Source organism: Tyto alba, unplaced genomic scaffold, assembly GCF_018691265.1.
Source record: "Tyto alba isolate M040663 unplaced genomic scaffold, T.alba_DEE_v4.0 Super-Scaffold_7, whole genome shotgun sequence".
In the NCBI taxonomy this organism is placed as follows: domain Eukaryota; kingdom Metazoa; phylum Chordata; class Aves; order Strigiformes; family Tytonidae; genus Tyto; species Tyto alba.
In genome coordinates, this window is record NW_024881328.1 from 30,740,266 (window position 1) to 30,761,543 (window position 21,278).

Sequence of the window (21,278 nt, forward strand, 5' to 3'; positions counted from 1 at the left end):
ACTTTCCAAATTTCAGTTTTCTGTACTTTCTCTGAAAACCCATGTTTGGGAAACACTATATGCAGAAGAGTAAATCCCTGGGAGAAAATGTGGAAGGGCAGACACCTACAGCAAAACCTAATAGCAACCTCTAGGTTGACCTTCCTGTCAAGTCAGTAACAGAGTCAGCAACAAGCAGTCAGGAACATACAGAATCTGTTAGTGCTGGTAACTGCCTCAATTCTACCAAGCCGCACTAAGGATGTGGGTCTGTGTTTCAGTTTCCCCAGCAGAAAAAACAGCTTAAGAGGTTCCTGAATATGTCTGCTCTCACTCACTGCTGCCTTTATAAAGTAATTTCACACTTTCCATTATGCCAGAACAGTCTCTAGGGCTGCACCATAAACTGGATGATACAAAATGTTCCAACTTAAAATGAAGAAGGATCTCTGAAAAACCTCAGGGTCTCGCCATTTTTAAGGTAGTTTAAGAGCAGTATTAGAGCTCCTTTGTGAGAATATGGTGTCCTGTATGCTACAGTAAGGAGAGGATTTAACAAGAAGGAATAGAATTTGCAGTACCTGCACACCTTTTATGCCTTCTTCAATTTGATGTCACTTTAATTGGCTTTAAATTTTTGATGAGATGACAAACATCAAAGGAAAGTCATTTGATTTACTCCTGTGCCTGTAAGAAAGTTGCCAACTATAAAATGGGTTACAAAGTCTGCTATGAACTTGGCAGATTGGACCAAATTATTTCTGCTATTCACAGGACCTATGCTCAGGACTTTAAAATTAAGTAGGGGGCTGGAGCAACAGATTCTTTTTCTCTCCCATTTCAGGGTATATTTTACTCACCGCCCAGATCTTCACCAGCTGTTCATGAGTACCAGAAGTTCCTGCAAATATTGGCTGGCCCTGGATCATTTCAACAAATATGCAGCCTGCACTCCTGCAAGAAACCCAAGGTATTAACTCATTCACGTTCATGATATGTATAATATGATTGTTGGGATCAGCAGGGGAGAGAGGAAGAGAGATAATTGTTGGAATGGAAATTTAGAAATCCTCATTTGTAAATGCAGAAATCCTAATATACGCTGTAAACCCTATATATATTGCAGCTCAAGTCTGAAAAGTACCAGTCTGATATGTAGGTATTGTATACCCATTGCATGTCATCTAGTGAGAGAGAGTGTGTGTGTGTGGGGGGTGTGTGTGGGGGGGGTGTGTGTGTGTGTGTGTGTCTGTAGCAAGGCTGGTTGTGGAGTGTCTGTATATATGTAAATGAATACAGGCTTCAGTGAAGGCTGACATACCTCTACAGTATGGTGGTAGGCAGGATGTAGCATTACAAAAAATCCTACCAATTGTGGGAAGTCAGGAAGGATTTCTTTGGGAAGGGCCATTTTATACATCCCTGGTCTTGCAGCACTGTTCTAAGCACTTGCAACTGTCCTATATTGCAAGTTGTATGTAGTATCATTAACCTCATCCAAGTTCTACAGATTGAAACACTTGAATTAAAAAGCTGACAAGTCAAATAGAATGGGAGCAGAGCAGAGATACATCACATACACATCCTTCCAGGATTTTAGAAAAAAATAAAGCAAAGTTCCATACAAGTCTGTTCCCATCTCCTTTTTCTCATCAGCACTATCCATTAAATCCCCTCCCCTCAACCCTTCACCAGCAAGACAAGACATTTGATACCCTCAGAAAAGAAGCCTGCCAGCATCATCTTTTTTTCCAGCACCAAACAATTTGTTTCAAGTCTCTTTCAATTTATCCTGCAACAAACCTATATTAAAAGATGGTCGTGGCAGAAGCCTCTGGAATACTACATTGTTTTCCATGAGAAAAAGGTGCAAAATTGGAGGACAACAGTAGGAAAGATGAACAGGGAACTACTACTCACTCATACATTAGATGCAGAAAGAACCCAGAGACACTAACAATTATAGTGATTTTTTCCTTCAGAAGCAATTAGCTCTTCACTGGAAAACTGAAGGCAACATTTCATAGCATAAAGAACTCAGTGACAACAGCATGTTGAGATATTCTTTTTTCATGCCATCTCCTGCTTTGCACTTTTGCCAGAGCAAGTGAGCCAGCTTAAAAAAAAAAAAACAAAAAACAAAAAAACAACACATGCCAAACCTTGCAAAAAATGCTTAATTTTACTAAGGTGGAATGGATTAGTCCTGCTGGTAATAATGATGAGGTAGTTGTGGTCAAGGTAGATTTACTGATTTGCAAATATTCCCATCTCTTATTGTATGGTGTAAAACTCTTGTCATTTACTTTCTAATATTTTCCCTCAGAACTATTCCTAGGTTTCCTATCTTTTCACTAAGCCCCATCCCAACTTTTTAGGTTTCAGTCTCAATCTTCTTTGGTTATAGAAAATTTGAGTCCTTTAAGCTCAAATGTTGAAAACCCAGCTTTGTCTAACAGGCTCTGAAAGCATTATTTTCACTTGCTGAGCAACAACTGGTAATCTCTTCTGGTCATCTGTACTCCTGTGTTACTCCTTCTACCTTAATTTTGCAATACTGTAGATGCTTTTTCCACCTGGCTGTGGTCAGTTGAAAGCCTGACATGCAACTCATCTGTGGTATTAATTTTGGTTATCCTTGCACACCAGGTGGTGCCAAGCCTGTTTGCAGATCCATATCTAATGCTGTTTCCACAAACATCTCTGCTGCACTTTCCCGTAACTTCCTGTACCCTAACCTTGGGTCTTGCGAGCTTAGTTCTTTGCTTGTCTAATATGCGCTTACAGGATCCAAGCATCATGAAACTTAACCCACAGCTTTTGTGACGTTGATTTTTGTCCATGTTTCGTAACACTACCACATCACTAGATATTATTTTGGAGACCACAGATTGAGACCAGTGTCATACCAGCCCTCTGTTTTCACAGCTGATGTACATGCCCAAATGGCTCACGCTATTTTGCAACCACAGGGGCTTGCTGTAATCATCTAATTCCATTGCACAAGTTTATATGGTCAAAGCAATTTAGGTACTCTGGAGTTGTAGGAAGAAGAGAATTAGCTCTATGTGTTTTTGGAGCAAATGATCCTGACATTTACCCATGTTTGTGTTCTGACATCTTAGCCAGAAATGGCCATTAGACAGGCAACAGCAGGAACTATTTTTCCTAGATTCAGCTAACATTTGCTAAGAATTACTCATGAGCAAAGAGTTAAAAAATTCGAAACTAATGAAACAGTCTTTTCACTAATAGGCAAGCTGACAGTTTGAAGAGAGGAACAACTTGTGGGTTGTTACAAATGCACCTTCTAGTAGAGCTCTCTTATTTCTGGTTTATTTCTACTACCTCTGGAGGCCTTTAAAACTTAGTGTCTCTAATAAAGACAAAACTATCAGAGCAACCACAACTGCTGGAAAGGAAGGGCTTTTTATTTCCTGTAGTGAGACTCAGCTGACCAGCTGCCTTTAATGCCCGTTTGATACTGTATTGATTCATCAGTGGCAATTATGACTGTTTCTATCTCTGTTTCCAGATGAAATACGCTTTTCTTTACAAAAAAAGGTCAGAAGTAGCTAGGACAACTGATGTATGGGCACCCCACTATTTTCCCAGATATTTTTGTCTATCTATTAAAGCAGGACTTTGGAAGCTAGTGCTAGTCATCATATTATTCTTTCAGCAGAGGCCTCAACTTTTCTTCTGAGATATGGGATTTACGGTTACTGCTCTGGCAGCATTATGAGGATCCTTCTGTTCATAAGGATGATTCAAAAACATTTACTTTTAAATATTTCCAACAATTTAGACCTAGTGATGTTTTGGTTTTCCCCTTTTCCTTCTTATCCCATTGACATTAATTTACAAGGCCCTCTTATCCTTTCCAGTCTACAAGTTTCTCAAAGGATCTCAGTCCCATACAGCTGCCTTGGAAGAGCTAGGGCAGAGGGAGGGGTCTTCAGGAACAGACCTAAACATGATGTTTCAGCATGTGCCAGATATGCATGCGAACCAAGACAGTGACTGCTAGATTAATAGAAGAAGTATAACTGGTTATAGGGATATTTATTGAGCACAGAGCTGGTTCAGACAGCACGGTTGCATCTGCCTGCACTCTCTGGGGCAGGTTTGAACACTGCACTTACTCCTCAGCCTGCAGTGCTGCATCTCAAAGTGGAGAAACAACTTCATCAGGATTAAGATCCAAGTTATCTCTGTGGCATACCAGAGTTCCCTCTCCACAGTTTTTCTGGCATTGGGAGACTGCAATTTTATATTTCAGCAGAAACACATCCTTTCTCTGTTCCACTGAGTGTGGTCTGTACAGAGGAGCCCTTAGCCTGTATCTCCTTGTTTGGCATAGCAGGGCAACGTGAACCAGGCTGGGGAGAAGGCTGTAGTGGGCCTGGCAGGTCCATGTTAAATGACTGCACGGGAACTCCTATTCTACATGAATCTACCTGGGAAGATTCTGATTATTTTTTTTTTTAATTATTATTTATTTATTTAAAATGGAAGATTATACAAGGAAAGACTAGCTGAAAAGAAGACATGATTTAAGGCACTCATGATGTTAGCAGCTACTAGTATGGCACGTGCATAAGGTATTTTAAAAGAAGAAGAAGAAGAAAAAAGTCTTTTTGATATGCGGGATAATTTCCCTGAAATGTTAGTCTCCCTGAAATCCCTTAATTGAATCTTCTAAAGTCCTGAAGAGATAGTAAGGGAGAAAGAGAGAGAAAAAAGATACAGAGAGATTAAAGCAGCTTTTCTAGTTAGTCCAGGAGTGAGTGAGTCTCCTTCTATATCTGTTTCTTCATCTATTCAAGGCCTCATTCACTTCCCATGTGCCTCCCACTGACAGTATTGCTGCTCAAGCACACTATGCATGAATTGCCATAATGTTTTATTTTGTTATAATTGGTTTCTTTAAACCAAGGATTTAACACCCACTGTCTCATGCCATTACCAAGGGCTTTCTGACCTGCCTTCATGTAAATTGCAGCATCCAAAAGACATAGGGTTTTTTCCTTCCTTTCTTTCCAATAGACAAGTAACATCTGTGTGAATTCACATTATTTCCTAATAGACAAAAATTGAACTTAAATGCAGTGTACATCAAGATAATAAATGACTCTTGTTAGAGGAAGTTACTGAATAGAACTCAGTGAAGTACTCTCTATTCTCTCAGCATGACATCTTTCTTTAGGGCAAACACTTTGAATGTTGTTATTATAAGGAGGCATTTATAACAAAGGTGCCTATAGTGTGAATGTAGTTCAGTGGGACTGAGAGTACTGTGCTGTTAGAGCTGGTCAGAGTGCTGGATGAGATCTTTGTATACCAATCCTATGTTGCTATTCATTACACTAGAGCAGAGTTACATAGTGGAGATGTTGGTTTTACACAGGCAGAAATGCCAGGCTTTCTGTACATAGCTCTGGGTCAACTTTCAGTAAAAAAACACCCCAGGCTTATAGCAGCATCTGCCTAATACAAACCTTCCAATCTGCTAGGCAGGCATCTTCTTCAAACTCAGCAGACGTTCCTGAGAGACTGTCTGGAGGGGAGAGGTGACAGGTATTGGGGGAGAGAACACAGGACTATTTAGACTGGCTTAGCAGCTGGAAGTCATTAGAATTTAGCAAGGTTTTCCTCCTTGGAGAATTCTTCAAGCAATTAAATTAGCAGCAGGCCTAGGGAAGTGAACAAACTAAAACTGCCCTCCAGACTTAGGCCATTGGAGTCTCCAGTAAGCCGCAGATCTCTGAAGAGGGATAGAGCCTGAGAAGACCTGGAGCTTTGCTCTTTGTAAACTCACCCAGCCCTCTCCTTGCACATTCTTCAGCCTGCTGTGCTCCTACCCTTTCCCAGCCTTTGACTCTGCAGAGCAGATAAAAAAAGTCCCAGTGTGACAGGCATAGGCAGAAAATTAAGTGGTCTGAAGAAAGGGTGAAGCAGCAATACTGTGTCCATATGTAAAACTGCCCAGAATAAGGGTGGTCTCTTGCAACTTCACAAGGTGCATGTTGTCTGTGAGTAAGTCAGGACTGTGTTGCCAGAAGCAGGCTCAGGCTGATGCAGAAATGAGCCAGAAGGCAGATGAACCCGAAGGCCCAGCTACACATCCAGGCCAGTCCAAAAGGAGCAGTGGGACACCTGTGAAGCCCTCAACCTCTCATGCTTTCTGCCTGGTCTCAAAGACACCTCTCTCTTCAGCTCCACTAACATGTGGCTTGTTTCCTATGATTCCCAGCCATGTTAAAATTTTGGGATAGGGCTCATAAGGAAAGAAGGCTTTGATAGTACACAGCCCTTCTCCTGTATGCAATGCAGAGTGCATGAGACATGTTATTTGAAAAGAAGGACAAAGTATCACAGAAATAATGAAAATCTCAGACATCTTTCTATCTCCAGACCCATTCAGAAACCCTTTTATGCCACCTTTTGTTACCAAGGCTAATGTCATTGTTGGTACAGTTGTGACTGGATCCATTGTTTCTTCACAAAGGCATTACTGTAGAGAGCTACCACTGACTCAGCTGACCACATAGATACAAAACAGTGAGTGCATTAAGCAAACGTGTTCTGTTGCAAGACCCAAAAATGCTTCATATATGTTACCAAATGAGATACACATCTCATAAACATTATCAGACAAGATTTCTATAAATCCATAGCTGAGATGTAGTGACATCATTCCCAAAAACTTCTATGAACCCAGCAGTACAAAACTCCCCACTGCTCACACATATTCTGCTCACAGGTGTTAATTCCTCTACTTACGACTATGTCTGCTGTAACTTGGTTGACTGAATTTAATTCAGATAAAGATGATTTTTCCCAAGGGACCCCAGATGCTTTGAAATTGGTTAGTACCAGATATCTAGATCAGAAGAATAATCTGTAGCTCCAAGCAACACATCAGGAGGACGGTACCACAGTGTCACCACTTCAGAGGAGTATGTCTGTCTGGGGATGGTCTTGGCACGAGCAAGACCTGTAAAAAAATGAAAAATAAAATACTGCTCTGTTAGGACAGTCCTTCTACCTGTACAATGCATAGACAATAATAATTGGAAACAGGACATTGTTTTCTCTTGGATCCTTAAACACAAGCAATTGACAAAGTACATCTGGAATACACCTCTGGGGCAGATCAGATCAAGCAATATGCTGTGTTTTGCAGGGCTCTACCATTTGTGATTGAAGCAGACATCCCAAACCAATGCCAAGAAAGCCTTTTGGTTCAGCACATTGCAGTGGACTCCACATGTTACATTATTTTCTGAAGAGAGAGTGGTTCGTTCTCAATTTTCTTTAACCAGTTTTATGTGGCAGTAATCGCTCTGACTTAAATGAGGTTACTCCCTGCACCTATCAGTAAAAAGGCAAGAAAGGCTGGACTGACCACAGAAATAGTTTTCTGAAGTTCAGTAAGAGGTTTTGCTTTTATGCCTTAATTGGCTGTGGATACAGATCTATATGCATGCTAAAGCTTTGTTCTGAGCAGATATAGTAGCAGTATCCAAACTGTGACTCACCAAAGTCGGCTAATTTGAGCTCACCAAGGCAACTGATGAGCAAGTTCTGGGGTTTCAGATCACGGTGAAGAATGTGTTGTTGGTGGATATAAGCCAGGCCACGCAAAAGCTGGAACATGAAGAGCTAGAAAAGGCCATCAAAAAACTGAAATTATGTTGTGTGACTTTGCATTAATACATTAATTCTGAACTTCAGGAGAACTCCTGGAACAAAGCAGAGACAAAGCAAGTAAGAAAGCATTAAAAATCACAAAAATTAGTAGAGTTGGCTGAGGGAAAAAAATTTTTTTGGGGTGGAATATTTGGCCATGCGGACAGTGATAGTGCACTCCCTAAATGCATATTTTAGAAATTTAACTTTTCTTTAGAAATGGACTACTGATTACAGGAGAAAGCGCAGCTTTCCAAAACACAGATCTGGCTTTCAGAACATCAGATATTCTGATTTCAGTGTTCAAGACAAAGACATACAGCCAAGCAAAATGAGTTTAAGGAGCTCGAAGTTTTGCTCATTTGAGCCAGCTGACACCAGCAGAGGGAGTGCTGTGGCCACTGTACACATCATCTCTTCCCAGTATAAACTGGACCAGTGAACTGACTTAGTTGACAATGTAAACGGTTATCTTCAAGCTGGGAGAAAACACAAGGACCTGATTTGAACAGATACAGCAAATAAGATATGATGAATGAAGCAAGCAGGCAAGAAAGCAGAAAACCAAGCAAGAAATATCTAACTCCTACCACTGTGGCAGTGTAAATAAGCCTGCAGTAAAATAAGTTGGGCTGAAACAAAGTATGAAGTTGGACAGTAGATAGAAAAAAAAAAACAGAGCAAAAGTAATTAGACTTCACTAGAGAAAAAATGTATTTCATCAGCAGTTTAATCTGAAGAGGAGGAAAAACAGTGACACCCATAGGCCATTTTGTACCAGAAAAGTGTCCTTGTAATATTCTGCATACTTGCATCATATTTGATAGGAATAACTCAGAGAAAAAACAAACATTTTCCAGCAAAAATGAAGCAAGCTACATGACCCTCCTAAAGGAGCAGTAAATAATTTTGCTGTCCAGTTCTTGCTGACAATGAGGATTTTGGACAGGAAAGCAGAGCAGCTGGCTAATGTTTACTCACAGCAATGCCAGTGAGTACGTGTTACAGCCATGTGCTTTACACATCCGCCTGGTAGCAGAGCCCTTGAGATCTGTGCCAAAAGTACAACACTGCATCTTGGATGTATCTGAGCTTTAAAGATGTTTAAAATCTGAGGCCCTGAGAAACTTCATTAGAGTTGGTGTTGCTTAACAACTATCTGAAAAAAAGATGTGAACAAGGTGGCAACATTTGAAGATGACAGAAGTATTTAGATTAGCTGTGATAAGAAGTGACAGTGAGGAAGCTCAGAGAGATCTGACAAAGTCAGACGAATAGGCAGTTTGATAAAATACAAAGTTATTGTTGACAGCTGTAAGATAAATTAACTGAAGCTGCTCAGGAAAAGGACCCAGGCATTTACTGAGGACATCTGCACTGAAACCTTAAGTCAGTGTGCATCAACACTCCTGAAAGTGAATTAAATGTGAAGATGCATACCAAGGAGAGTAGGAGATTATTATAACATCAGTTTATAAAGTAAGTGCACATCTTCAGCTGTGCTCAGGTCCAGTCAACCAATCCCAAAAAGCTGTGATAGAAACAAAAGGGATTTAAATTACTGTAAATATGAAGATATTTCCAGGAGAGAGTGAGATCTGAGAGTTTGTAATTACAGATGAATAATGTATTATAATGATAAGAGAATACAAATCCGTGTAGAGACAGAGATCATTTCCACAAGAGATCACTGTTCACAAAAGCCGAATGTCTTCTTGCAGACTCAGAAAACAGGAAGAGGGGCTAACCAAAAAAAGGCTTTGGAGACTCAGAGGGACGTTGTTACATCTTTACCAAAGGCAGCTTTTCTCCAAAGTTTTTGTCATATATGGAACAAATAAATATAAGTAAACAATTTACAGTGACCATACACAGTGGAATGTAACACTTCCTCATGCTGTAAAGGATACTAGTCTGCTAAGGAACTCACCATAACATTGCAGGAATTAAGTCCTCCAGGATGCTGGTCCATGTACTGTGCTAGATCTGTGTGCTAAAGAAAAGAGGAGAACTTGAGGTAAAGCTGCTGTTGTAAAATGCTTTTACCAACAATGCCTCTTCTGTAAATGGAAGAAATATGCAACCGCTACAAAGGTGTCTCTTTCACCTTGGTGAACATCTGATCTGATGCAGCACACAGGGATGTGCTTAAGTGTTGGGTCAAATCAGGGACCTGGCTGACCCGTTATCTCACCCTAGCAGTTTATGACCTGAAGCTGATAGTTAACAGAACTCATACTTGTGCCAGGATTAATCATGAAGCTGCAGTAAGAAGACGTAGCCCCTGTGCTTTCCTTATAATTTGGTTGATAGCTATCAGCAAAAGCAACAGAAGTAGCAAGACTCATGCGGAGAGCTTTTTTATTGGCATCCTGCCCTCCTCATGAGAGCAACCCACAGCTTGGTTATGGTAAGCTACTGGGGTCAGTGCCAAATCTGACCCCAACTGGGTTGTAAGCTCATATAATTATTTCCTATCCTTGCTGTGGCTCAAGAACAGTACTTTTATTGTGTGTCAGGGCAGAAGTGGAGGTAAATAGTGTCTGCCACCCTAGTGGAGACAAGATGTGGAATCATTTTTGCATACAGCTGCCTCATATACAGAAAGAAAAGAGTAAGGCTGTGTGGCTGGAAAGCAGGAGATCAAGAAGGAAAATCAATCATTGCATTAAAGGACTACAGCTTGTTTCTTTGTAGATGTCTCATAATGCAGTAAATTCATTATGCAGCTAATTCCCAGTACTTCCCAGTACTAGCTCCACAGGAAGCTAGAAAAACATCAACTCACCATGTACTCAAAGACAAATGTTAGTGTCTCCTTGGTCTGGATAATGTCATGAAGCAGTACAATGTTGTCATGTTTCAAACGCTTGAGAAGAGAAGCTGGGAAAATACAAAAGGAAGATCAATTTAACCACTGCTGCTGGAAGTGGAAGGAGATAGTGTACACAGCAAGACACTGAAAATAAAAAAACTGGGGAGAAATAGTCCAAACTTGGCAGTTCTGTAAGAAGCAGCAGCTACTGAGTCTGGAGGAGACCAGTTCCATAGAGAAGAAAGCATCAGTGCTCCAGGCTTGGCAGGAACTGCTCCATCTCTCAGAGGTGGGATCTTGCCTCTGTCAGAAATAGCAGCTCACAGTTCCCAGCTGTCAGCTTCTCAGCTGAGGACAAATAATTTCTTCAAGGCAAACGCCAAGAGGCAGGGGCTAGGAGCTCCCAGAGCAAGCATGCGGCAGCCCCTGGCCTGTCACTGAGCTTCTCATCCTTCTCCTACCTGCCTCCTGGCACGTTCCCTCAGCAGGGACCTTAGGAGACTTCTGGGGAAAGCTGAGTTTCTATCAGCTTCCAGCTTCACAATATGAGGGTGTAAAAATCTGCCAAAAGAAATCACTGTAGATGTTAAGCTGAAATTTGAATTTATCTTTGTGCTTTTAGCTTAGAGAAAGCACATTGGTTACTTTCTATGGTTTCAAACTCAAAGAGCAGAGATTAAGTTACTGAGTGAACAGCAACTTGTTTGTATTTATCCATCTTTGGCATGTTTTTTAATTTCCATCATTGCAACTGTGTGGCCCTGGTCCTTAGGTGCTGCTGACATGCCTTCGCCAAGTCTCAACATGTCTAGATTGTGGTGACGGACTGGGCAGTACATGCAAGAGTCTTTGCCTCCATATGGACCACAGAGCACTGACGGATGCTAAGACAAAAGCTACAGCTTTCTGAGCCTTTCAGCTTTGCATTAGGTTTCCCATGATAGAGGAGGCTCCAGCCAACACAATCAGGAAAGCATCTTCTCAGTAGAAAGTCTCAAAGATAGTCTTTATGGGGGAAGAGCATTCACAGCTTCATCATTTGCTACCATAGGTTTGAGACAACAGTTGATAGTATCTCTGTACAGAGGAGGGATGTGGGGAAGTGGTGGAGCTGGGATCACTCTGCCTGTAGATCCCTGGCAGTGCTGAAGAATCCAAGCCAGCTGTTATACCAGAACTCTGCAGACATAAGTCCCAAAGCTCTATAAAAAGTTCAGCTTTGGCCTCAGAGGTTCTCCAGACTCACCCTTCCCTGTTAATTAAAACCAAATTAGTTTACTGTCAGACCATGCAGTGCTAAAAATTCCATCCAAATAAGGCATGGGCATACAAATTCATTTCTGCTGAATTAGCTGGAGCACACAATACAGAGCTTGGGCCAGCCGTGGGAGGCCGAAAGAGTTTTGGTCCTGGACAAAAGCTGCTTTTTGTTTTTCAAACAATCTACAAAAGATATTTGAAGAGTTTCATGCTGGCAAAGCAAATTTATACTGGATTAGCACTTTGCCTTTTGTGACTGTAACGATTTCACCTGGTTCTAAAAGCCCTACAGCCAGATACACTGTATTACACAGCTGTGGCCTAAGCATATGTCAATACTGAGACTGCAGAGCAGAAAGGGATGCCTGATTCAGCATAATTACTAGAAAGAGCAGAGACCGTAAGTAGTTCTTGCACAAAGCTTGGTGCTACTGCAGCTAAACTGCCTCTAGTACTGATGCTAGCCCATGTACCTACCACCAGTATACTTCCAGTACATGGCAGTATGAACCTTAAACATGCTCCACATTGCACCTAATTGCCTACGAACCCAGTAAAGATATTGTGGCTAGATCCCATCTGCTAAAGAAAGGGGCTGCTAACCCGGCTCTGTGATACCTCAAAAATCCCATATGACCAGAGCTGTTGCTCTAGAGGAGCAGTACAGAGGGTTCACAGCAGTATGGAGAATTCAGCCCCTGCACCTGAATCAGGCCTCTGGGAACTGCTTCTCACTGGGTTGCTTCTACAACCCCCCTGCTGGGGTGTCAGGTGCTGCAGTCAGAACTGAGCTTTAAACACATTTTGTCTCTGTGGGGCTTCCTGGGGTGAAGCAGCTCTTTGTCAGAGGAGTGCCATTCCTCCAGGATAGCAGAGAATGCACCGCGTTAATAAATCTTGTGCTTTGTTTGCACTACTGACTTACATTGTAAATTTGAGGTGTCAGATGCTGCAAAGCTCAGCAATACACAAAAGATCTATTTAAAGTAGACCCTTCACAGAATCACCCTTGTCTCCTCCCATAATGAATGAAGTTAAGGCTCTCAGCCTGTCCAGTAGAGCATGTTAAAGGGGTGCTGATCTTTAGAGTGTCATTAGTTCTATGTAGATAAAGCTATTAAGGCTTATTTTACTGGTGGGCTATAAGTGTAAATGCAGAGCAAAAGCACCACAACAAATGAGTACATAGGAAATTGTAACACAAGCCATTCAGTAAATAGGCGTATTTAGGTATCTCTCTGCTTTCACCCAGAATTGGACTACAGACTTTGTAAACGTTCTTATCTTAATTACACTGTTATAAACCTGGAGTGGGTCCACTGACCTCTCTTGTTATTCTGAGTTGACTGCTATGAGAGTCCTTCTGTGCTAGGGCTGCTCTGTGAAAGCTGGCACATCTGCTCCCTGACACTCCATCCCTGTGGTGACAAGATCAACCCTAGTTTTGAACTGCAGTAAGAAGCAGAAAACAAAATATTTGTGATCTCTTACATAGATAGCTCTCACTGATACCAGACACCAAACTGGCATAAGGGTTGTGTATTTCTGTGGAAGGAAGAAACCAGATTATGATCCTCTTGGGATTGTAAAGCAGATGAAAACAGAAGCCTTAATCAACCAGGCAGTTTGTGAACGTGGTCTGTAGGGACATGTAAATACATTCAGCCAAAATCAAGCACTTAAACAAAAGCATTTATTTCTCAAAGAAACTGAAAAAACTGCAGACATTTTGCCCAGTGCTCTACAAAGTCGACTGATAGAATTTCTCACTGGGTTATTAAACACCAATTTTTTTGAAAGTGTTTCTCTTCAGGCTGGGATGTGTGATGGTACAGGTATCAGCTGCCATCACACAGGAAAGTGGCACCATTTGTGACAGCAGCAAGTAGAGACCCTGGAGCAAAGGGCACTTCCAGTCCACAACTTCTCAATGCAACAGCACCAAAAACTGCTGTGCAGTGCTAGTGTATAGAAATGGGTGTGAGAAAGCGACTATGGAGCAGGTAGCAGGCAGGAGGTGTAAGAGGATCCCTACACTGCGAGAAAGGACATGCTTTGGCTGCAGCCAGCACCCTCCCTGTCATGAGCTCAGATGCACCTGTCATGAGGGAATACACTGGCCAGCAGGTTCCCTCTCCATCCATCACGTGCTCACACAGGACAGCACAAAGGCCTCCTGCAAGCGGGGATAAGGAAACCAAGAGTTTTGAGAGGACAGCTGGCACATCGAGTAGGCAAGAAAGGACTTAGGAAGATGTCACATGGAGCTTTTCCGGGTTAAAACAAAAGCTCTTCAGGAGTGCATCCTCAGCAAGTTTGTCAATGACACTGAGCTGTGCGGTGCGGTGACACACTGGAGGGGAGGCATGCCATCCACAGGGACCTGGACAGGCTTAAGAGTTGGGCCTGGGCAAACCTCATGAAGTTCAACAAGGCCAAGCGCAAGGTCCTGCACGTGGGTTGGGGCAATCCCAAGCACAAATACAGGCTGGGCGATGAGTGGATTGAGAGCAGCGCCGCGGAGAAGGACTTGGGGGTGTTGGTGGATGGAAAACTGACTGTGAGCCAGCAATGTGTGCTTGCAGCCCAGAAAACCAACTGTGTCCTGGGCTGCATCAAAAGAAGTGTGGCCAGCAAGTCGAGGGAATGGATTCTCCCTCTCTACTCTACCCTTGTGAGACCCCACCTGGAGTTCTATGTCCATCTCTGGGGACCTCAATATAAGAAGGACATGGACCTGCTCGAGCAGCTCCAGAGGAGGTCACAAAGATGATGAGGGGGCTGGAGCCCCTCCCTTATGAGGCCAGGCTGAGAGAGTTGGGATTGTTCAGCCCAGAGAAGAGAAAGCTCCAGGGAGACCTTATAGCGGCCTGTCAGTACTTAAAGGGGGCTACAGGAAACATGGGGAAGGACTGTTTATCAGGGAGTGTAGGGATAGGATGAGGGGTAATGGATTAAAATTGAAAGAAGGTCAATTTAAATGAGAACTAAGGAAGAAGTTCTTCACTGTGAGGGTGGTGGTGAGGAGCTGGCCCAGGGTGCCCAGAGCAGCTGTGGCTGCCCCCTCCCTGGAAGGGTTCAAGGCCAGGCTGGACGGGGCTGGGAGCAACCTGGTCTGGTGGAAGGTGTCCCTGCCTGTGGCAGGGGGGTTGGAACTAGATGATCTCTAAGGTCCCTTCCAACCCAAACCATTCTATCATTCTATGATTCTATGAATGACATCCCCCACTCTTCACCAATGACTGAAGAAGCTCTTTATGTCTTACCTTCCCGAATAGCTGTAAATGGCACTCCCTCCTCTGCTTCCAGCCTGATCACTTTCAGTGCCACCAACTGGCCGTTGATCCTGTCAGGTCAGAGTGGAAGGTCACATGAAGAACCTCAGTGCTTTGCATGATAACATTAACAGTCCCCTGGGGTGCTCCACACTTGCCCAAGCAAAATTTCTAGGTCTCAGTCCCCCACCTAGGCCAAACTCAGAAAGGTATTGCAAACAACCTCCATCTTGTCTTCGTTAGCAGCAAAACAGGAGCCATCCCGCCTGGCTCGATTAGCACCATTCTGCTGATCAGATATTGCTAGAGCATGGATTTGGGCAGCATTCCCACTCTGACCTCTCACAGCTTTCCTGCCCCTGTGTGATGGCAGCATGGCCTCACAGTTTTTCCATCAGGCAGGGATCCCTTCTTCCAAGGAAAACCCTCACTCCCTCCCTGGTGAGGCCACACAATGTCCTGGCACACTGCTGCAAAGCAAAGTGTCTTTGTGGAGCCTCTGTGGCTGTAGTGGAGGTTCCCTGAAAAACCGGGATGGGGCTTTGCAAATATCCTGGTTAAAGGCAAAGATGGATTTTTAGTTTGCCTTTATCTTCCTGTAAGTACTCTGAATTGCCCAGTTTCAAGCTCATTCTTACGGATTCCAGTAACGTTTGTTTTCAGCAGGCACTGGGAAGGCAATAATGGCACCGGTGATCCTTGCTCACCTGCTGATCCCCTTGTACACAGTTGCACAGGATCCTTCACACAACTTCTCTAGATGTACGTAGGATGTGGCAGCTCCAAACAGGATGCCTTGTCTCTGCTTCATTAAGAAATTAGTATGTGTTGTTAGACTGCTGGGTAGAACAAGAAGCTACTAGTGTGTCATTCAGTAATTAAATACTGACTCATGGCTGGAATAATGTTAGGATGAAATATGTCCTGTCTGGCTCAATGGATGCTGCACATTCACCCATGTGAATCTCTCCATAACATCCTGCTTCTGGAAAGGATCAGCATAACTTCAAGGCCTCTGTGTCCTGCACCTCCAACTCTGGAGGGTGTGGAGCTGTGGTGGCTGCAGTGAGGGTAGAGGAAGAGGTGCTCTGGTTACAGCCGACAGCTGGCACAGAGAAAGGTGTCAAACCACCATTTCACTGATGTGATTCTTTCATTTCTTTCCTTTCTCCTTGACTGCATTGGCTTTGAGCAGTTCACATCATTTTCATCTCCCACCCCACCAGTTACAGATCTCCAGCAGAGTTTCTCAGCTCCATCTGTAAGGGGAGCAACTGTCTGTATGTTCCTGTTTGTGAGTAACACTCACTCTGAGAACACAAAAGATAAAACTGCCTTAACTGCAGAGGACCCTTCTACTAGTATCATTCTAAATGCACATTGTTCTCTCTTAGCCTTATTTTATTCATCCTTAGATAGCAATCAGTTAGGGCAGGGACTAAAAACAAAATGCAGGAGTGAAATTTCAGGAAGTTTAAATTTATGTCTTCTCCTCCTTAACCCCCTGTACGTCCATCTATATCCATTCCCTGCTCACCTCCCCCTCCACTCTTCCCCCCCATTGTGCTCACCACTGTGTAATTTACACAGCCTGGTAATTTGGCCCATACAGCATAACAGTGCCATAAACTATAAAACAATTAAAATAGTGGTAATGAATGACAGGCAGCCTGCAAGCTCCTCCTGAGCAGATACATTGGATGGGTGCCTGCATTATCATTTGACTCAAATATAACAGGATTTGTAATCCATGGCATGCTGCCTCCTCCAAAACTGTAGGTTATTGGCTCCTTCCCCGTTTTACAATCCTTCATTGGCAAGGAGCTGGCTGGAGTGCAATCTTCTCCACGTTCATCACATCAAAGACATTTATTTTCATCTAAGGCATGGAGTCCTCTTTCAGTAGCCTCAGAAGCCTGAAGCTGCAAAGTTTGATGCTGTCTGGTTAGAAGCAAACGCGAATGTTTTGCACTCCCATAAGAAGTGGGAGAACCCAGGCTTAACCTATCTCAATGCAGAAGTATCATGCTGTGATATTAAATACCTCTGCTGTGGACGCTGCTTCCATGTGCTGAAGGCCTTGGATACTTCGGGAGCCCCTTCTCTCTGAACAGCAGCTGCAGCATCCTGGTCTCACAGCACTTACACACCACATGTCTCCTATGTTGTCCTGTTGCAATCTCTTCTTTTTTCTCCTTTGCTCCTCCTCATCCCTCCGTCTATAATAACAGTTCATGTGACTTGCATGAGGTCTCTATCTCAAGCAGTCTTGTGATTTCTGCAGTTTTTCTTTGAAAGCCCAACACACAGTGATCTTAATTCACCCCGGGAGTAGCTCCATGGGTTTCAGCTCGTTTGGTATGGGCCCTCCAAAAACCATCAACATTTTTTCATACCTAAAGATGGAGAATTAAGCAATAAATCCAAACTTTCTGCTTGTACCAATTTCTTTCAGTTAAGCAACTCCCAGTGTAATATGTTAGGTAATTAAGTGGTAGGTTTCATACACGAACAGACCTTGACTTCCCTCCATGTCTATAGCAGTTACTATTCCATATATCATTAGGCTTTAAGATGAGCTATCTGAGCAGTGTGGCCGAGTTGTGCTTTCTGCAGGACCTGTACATTGGCTGTTCATGCTTTGGTATTGATGTTCTTAGCCATGATGTGGTGGTGTTGTCAGCATGGGGAGCTGTCTGTCCCCATTGCATCACTTATCTAAGGAACGCGGTAAGTTGTAGCTGATAGAAGCGTCTTGTCCACATGTCAAAACAGCCAGAGAAAATTGATTAACCCAGCCCAAAACAGATTTCATCAGTTATGTACTGAGCAGGCAATGAACTGTGGAATTATGCTGGGTGTGGACAGACAAAAGACCCCTTCTCTCATTCCCCCATGCGTAGGACTCGCTGTGCAGCTTCCTAGGACTAACACCCAACCCACACTGAGAAAATGCTGGCAAGGGGTGAGGGAGCAGGCATCATACTGTGGAATTTTTATGTTGACCCCTTAGGCATTTCAGTTTTCATTTGAATGCGTGATGTGAAATCTTCCCTCCACTGTTTTGGTGTCTTAAGAATAACACTCTTTCCTTGAGCAAAAGGATTTTTTTAAGCAGAAATGTCCTGGGAAGGCAGGAGCAATTTCTGTGTCTCATTGCAACCAAACCACCCAGCCTTTGCACGGCAAGAAGGAGCTAACATATCTGGAAGGCGTCATTTTTTTGCATTATTTTCTTTTGCACCCTCCAGTTAGCCATAATTTACTAAATATCTATCACCATGGACTTCAGTCTTCTATTTATTTTCTACATATTCTTTGAGCCATCAGAGTACAGCAGTAATTAGGGTGTGCTGTGCAGGAATGAGAAAGGTTGTCTAATGCAACATACTCAGTAATAAACTGGCTATGCAAACATCATTTGCACATCTGTACAAAGTTTCTTATTCTGGGAAATTTTATTGTTATGACAATACTTATACAAATGGACTTTAAAAATACATTTAACCATAAATAATACTTAACTTTTAAAGGAATTGTAAGATAAATGCACAAAAAGTAGACAATATAAAAACATACATATTAATTCATATGAAGATTATTCATTTTAATCATAGATACACTTTGTGTCAGGGAATATAGGGGAATTACTCTGTTACAGAAAAGTCATGACACTTTTGCCAGCTAGCAAAAGCTAGTAAACAAAGAAAGCATGGTAATAGCTGGTGGTTCTTACTATTGGAAAAAAAAAAAAAAAAAAAAAAAAAGAATATTAATTCCAGTTAGCAGAGGAAATGATCTAATAGAAAAGTTTAATAGTTATCTTTAGAAAATGTAAGAGGTTATCAAAGAGAGCCTACACCTGTTTTCAGAACCATGGATTTCCAAGCAAAGCTTCAGGCAATGTAAGAAATAGTCTACTAAGTGCTGACATAATGTAGAAAGTACATTTAACACGACTTGTTCAAGTAGAAGGACATATATATACTATGCATATACATATACAGGTGTATCTATGTATTTTAAACATATTCTGTAGAATTTATGCGTGTATAAAAACATACATAAAATGTTCGTGCACAACTTGTGCATACACACGTGCACGTCTACATGGACACGCACACAGCTATTTGCGGGCGGCTTGTCCAGCAGCCAGGCTCCAGATCAGCGCGTCAGCGAACCGGTGCAAGCCTGCTCCCATTTACACCAGTAGCTAGACTCGGAGAGCTTACGGAGCAGGGAAGCACGGCCGGGTTATTATTGCTAGCTATTGATCAGGTTTCCCGTGTAGGTTACAGCTTTGTCCCTTACTCGTGCCTCTAGTATTTTATAAGGCACGCTGGGGTGCCTTTCCCGTGCTCTTGGTGCCAAACACCGCGATGGTGGCACTGGGACACCCAACTCCGCCGCTCTGCCCGGTACTGGTCTAAGGGCGCTGGGAGCAGCAGAGTCAGCGGAGCGTGTTCCCCGGTCAGTGCTGGAGGCGGGGGGAGGCCCGGGGGAGGCCGTGCCGTGCTGTGCCGTGACACTGCGCCCCATTCGGGCGGGTCCCGGCCCGGTGTGTCCCGGGGAGGGACCCGTCGGCGCGAGCGCCGAGCCCCGCCCCGCGCCGGGCTGCCGCCCCTTTCCCCAAGGCCCCTGCGCGCATGCGGCTGTGCGCCGGGCTCCACCCCTCGCGCGGCGCAGAGGCCCCGCCTCGCGCCCCCGCGTGAATCAGCTGATCTGCGACCCGGGAGCCGGCGGCGAGGCCGGCGGACAGAGCCAGCGCGGCGCCAGGGGGTGAGGCGGAGAGCGAGCGGGCGGCGGCGGCGGCGGCGGCGGTGGCGGTGGCGGCGGTGGCGGCGGTGGTGAGGAGGGGGAGGTGGAGGTGGTGGTGGTGGTCGTTGTGGGAGGTGCGGGGGCAGCGCGTGCCGCATTGTGGGGAGGAGTGGAGCCCGAGTCACGTGGGGCGCCGACCGGTGCGGAGGTGTGTGCGCGCGGGGCGGGGGGAGGGCGTCCCCCAGCGGCTCCGCCCGGCCGTTAGTCGCCCGCGCGCTCCCTCAGGGTGACGGCCGCTGCGTGGGGCCTCGCCTCCCCCCGGGAGCTGCTCTGGCAGGGCAGGTGCTGCCCCGGCTGCGGGGCTACAGGTGGGGAAAGTTTAGGGGGGGTTATGAAGAGCGGCGAGGGAAATGGCTGCCGTCGGTTGGGGAGAAGCGAGGTGCGCAGCGGTGTGGCCGGAACCTGCTTGCGCGAAGCGCCGTGGGCCGTCCCGCCGCGCTCCCTGAGCCTCCCACGCCTCGGGTGTAGGACAGGGGGTGGTGTGCTGCTGTTCTGCACCGGTGATCGGGGCACAGGCCCCTTCTCAGTCAGGGGCTGGACTTGGGAAGCTGGGGGAGAGGCTAAAGAGCAGCTCTGAAGATGCAGGATATCCAGCTCTTGATGCTCGCTGAGGGGCTGCTAGAGCAGAGATGTTGAGATCTCTTTCTGTAGGTTCCTAAAGAACTCATCCCTTTTAATGAGAAGAGACCATTTAAAGTTTAAATAGTGTGCCCTTTATCTCCTTCCACTTTCGTTTCGAAGTTCTTTCTCTTTGCATGACTTGGTTGCTCAGCAGTAAACGCTGTTATAACTGTCAGAGTCTATTGAGTGATGGTCTTAGCGTGGCTGCAGTATTTTGTACACATGATGTCGCATGTTGTCACTCTCACAGAACTTTTCCAACACAGAAATATTTTGGTGAGACACTGGGGAGCAACTAGACTAGTCATAGATGATTGGTAGTTGATCACTCCTGTTACAGTGTAGCAACTTACAAAAACTAGCTATGTTTACTGTCTTTCAGCTTTTGTAGAGATAACTGTTTTCAGAAGGGGAAGCACGTGAACATGTGCTAAACTAAGAAGATGTAATTTCAAAAGAAGAGGAGGAGGAAGGGATATTCAGAGTTTTTTGAGTCCCTTATGAGTTTGGTAAAATTTAAATTATTGTGTGTTACAGCAGATAGTTTTCAGCTGTGTTCTTTTATCTGATACCAAGTCCTTTCTTTGTTGTGATTTTGTTTTTGATTTTTCCTGACTCCTTTACTGTTACAACTTGTTTGCTACCATCCCTCATTCACTGGAATTGGCGTTGAAAGCTTTGAGCCCTCATCTGAAGGGATCACTAATGTCTTTTCATAGCAAGTTGTTTTGTTTTGCTTGGAGTAGATCTTAATCAGACAGTGTTAAAAATAGTGGTTGTACCTAGTCAGTGCTGACCAAAACACAAGGGCTCTT

General features: G+C 44.0%; 2 protein-coding genes across 4 annotated transcripts in view; one reads left to right on the forward strand and one right to left on the reverse strand.

Moving 5' to 3' along the window:
• Window positions 1–17,179, reverse strand: part of CDK15 (cyclin dependent kinase 15) — a 36,595-nt gene extending 19,416 nt beyond the window's left edge. Inside the window, 9 exon segments of the mRNA XM_009964892.3 lie at window positions 840–933; window positions 6,859–6,979; window positions 7,524–7,647; window positions 9,605–9,667; window positions 10,463–10,557; window positions 15,016–15,095; window positions 15,732–15,829; window positions 15,980–16,129; window positions 17,069–17,179. Coding sequence (XP_009963194.3) covers window positions 840–933; window positions 6,859–6,979; window positions 7,524–7,647; window positions 9,605–9,667; window positions 10,463–10,557; window positions 15,016–15,095; window positions 15,732–15,829; window positions 15,980–16,129; window positions 17,069–17,179 — 936 coding nt within the window.
• Window positions 1–21,278, forward strand: part of ALS2 (alsin Rho guanine nucleotide exchange factor ALS2) — an 83,737-nt gene that overhangs the window by 22,704 nt on the left and 39,755 nt on the right. Inside the window, exon 2 of one of the 3 annotated variants that reach the window (XM_033010897.2) lies at window positions 824–949. The gene's annotated coding sequence lies outside the window, so the exon portion shown is untranslated. Of the gene's footprint in view, window positions 1–823; window positions 950–19,699; window positions 19,804–20,023; window positions 20,151–21,278 lie in introns of those variants that run through there. The other 2 variants (XM_042784014.1, XM_033010896.2) reach the window with 2 other exon arrangements.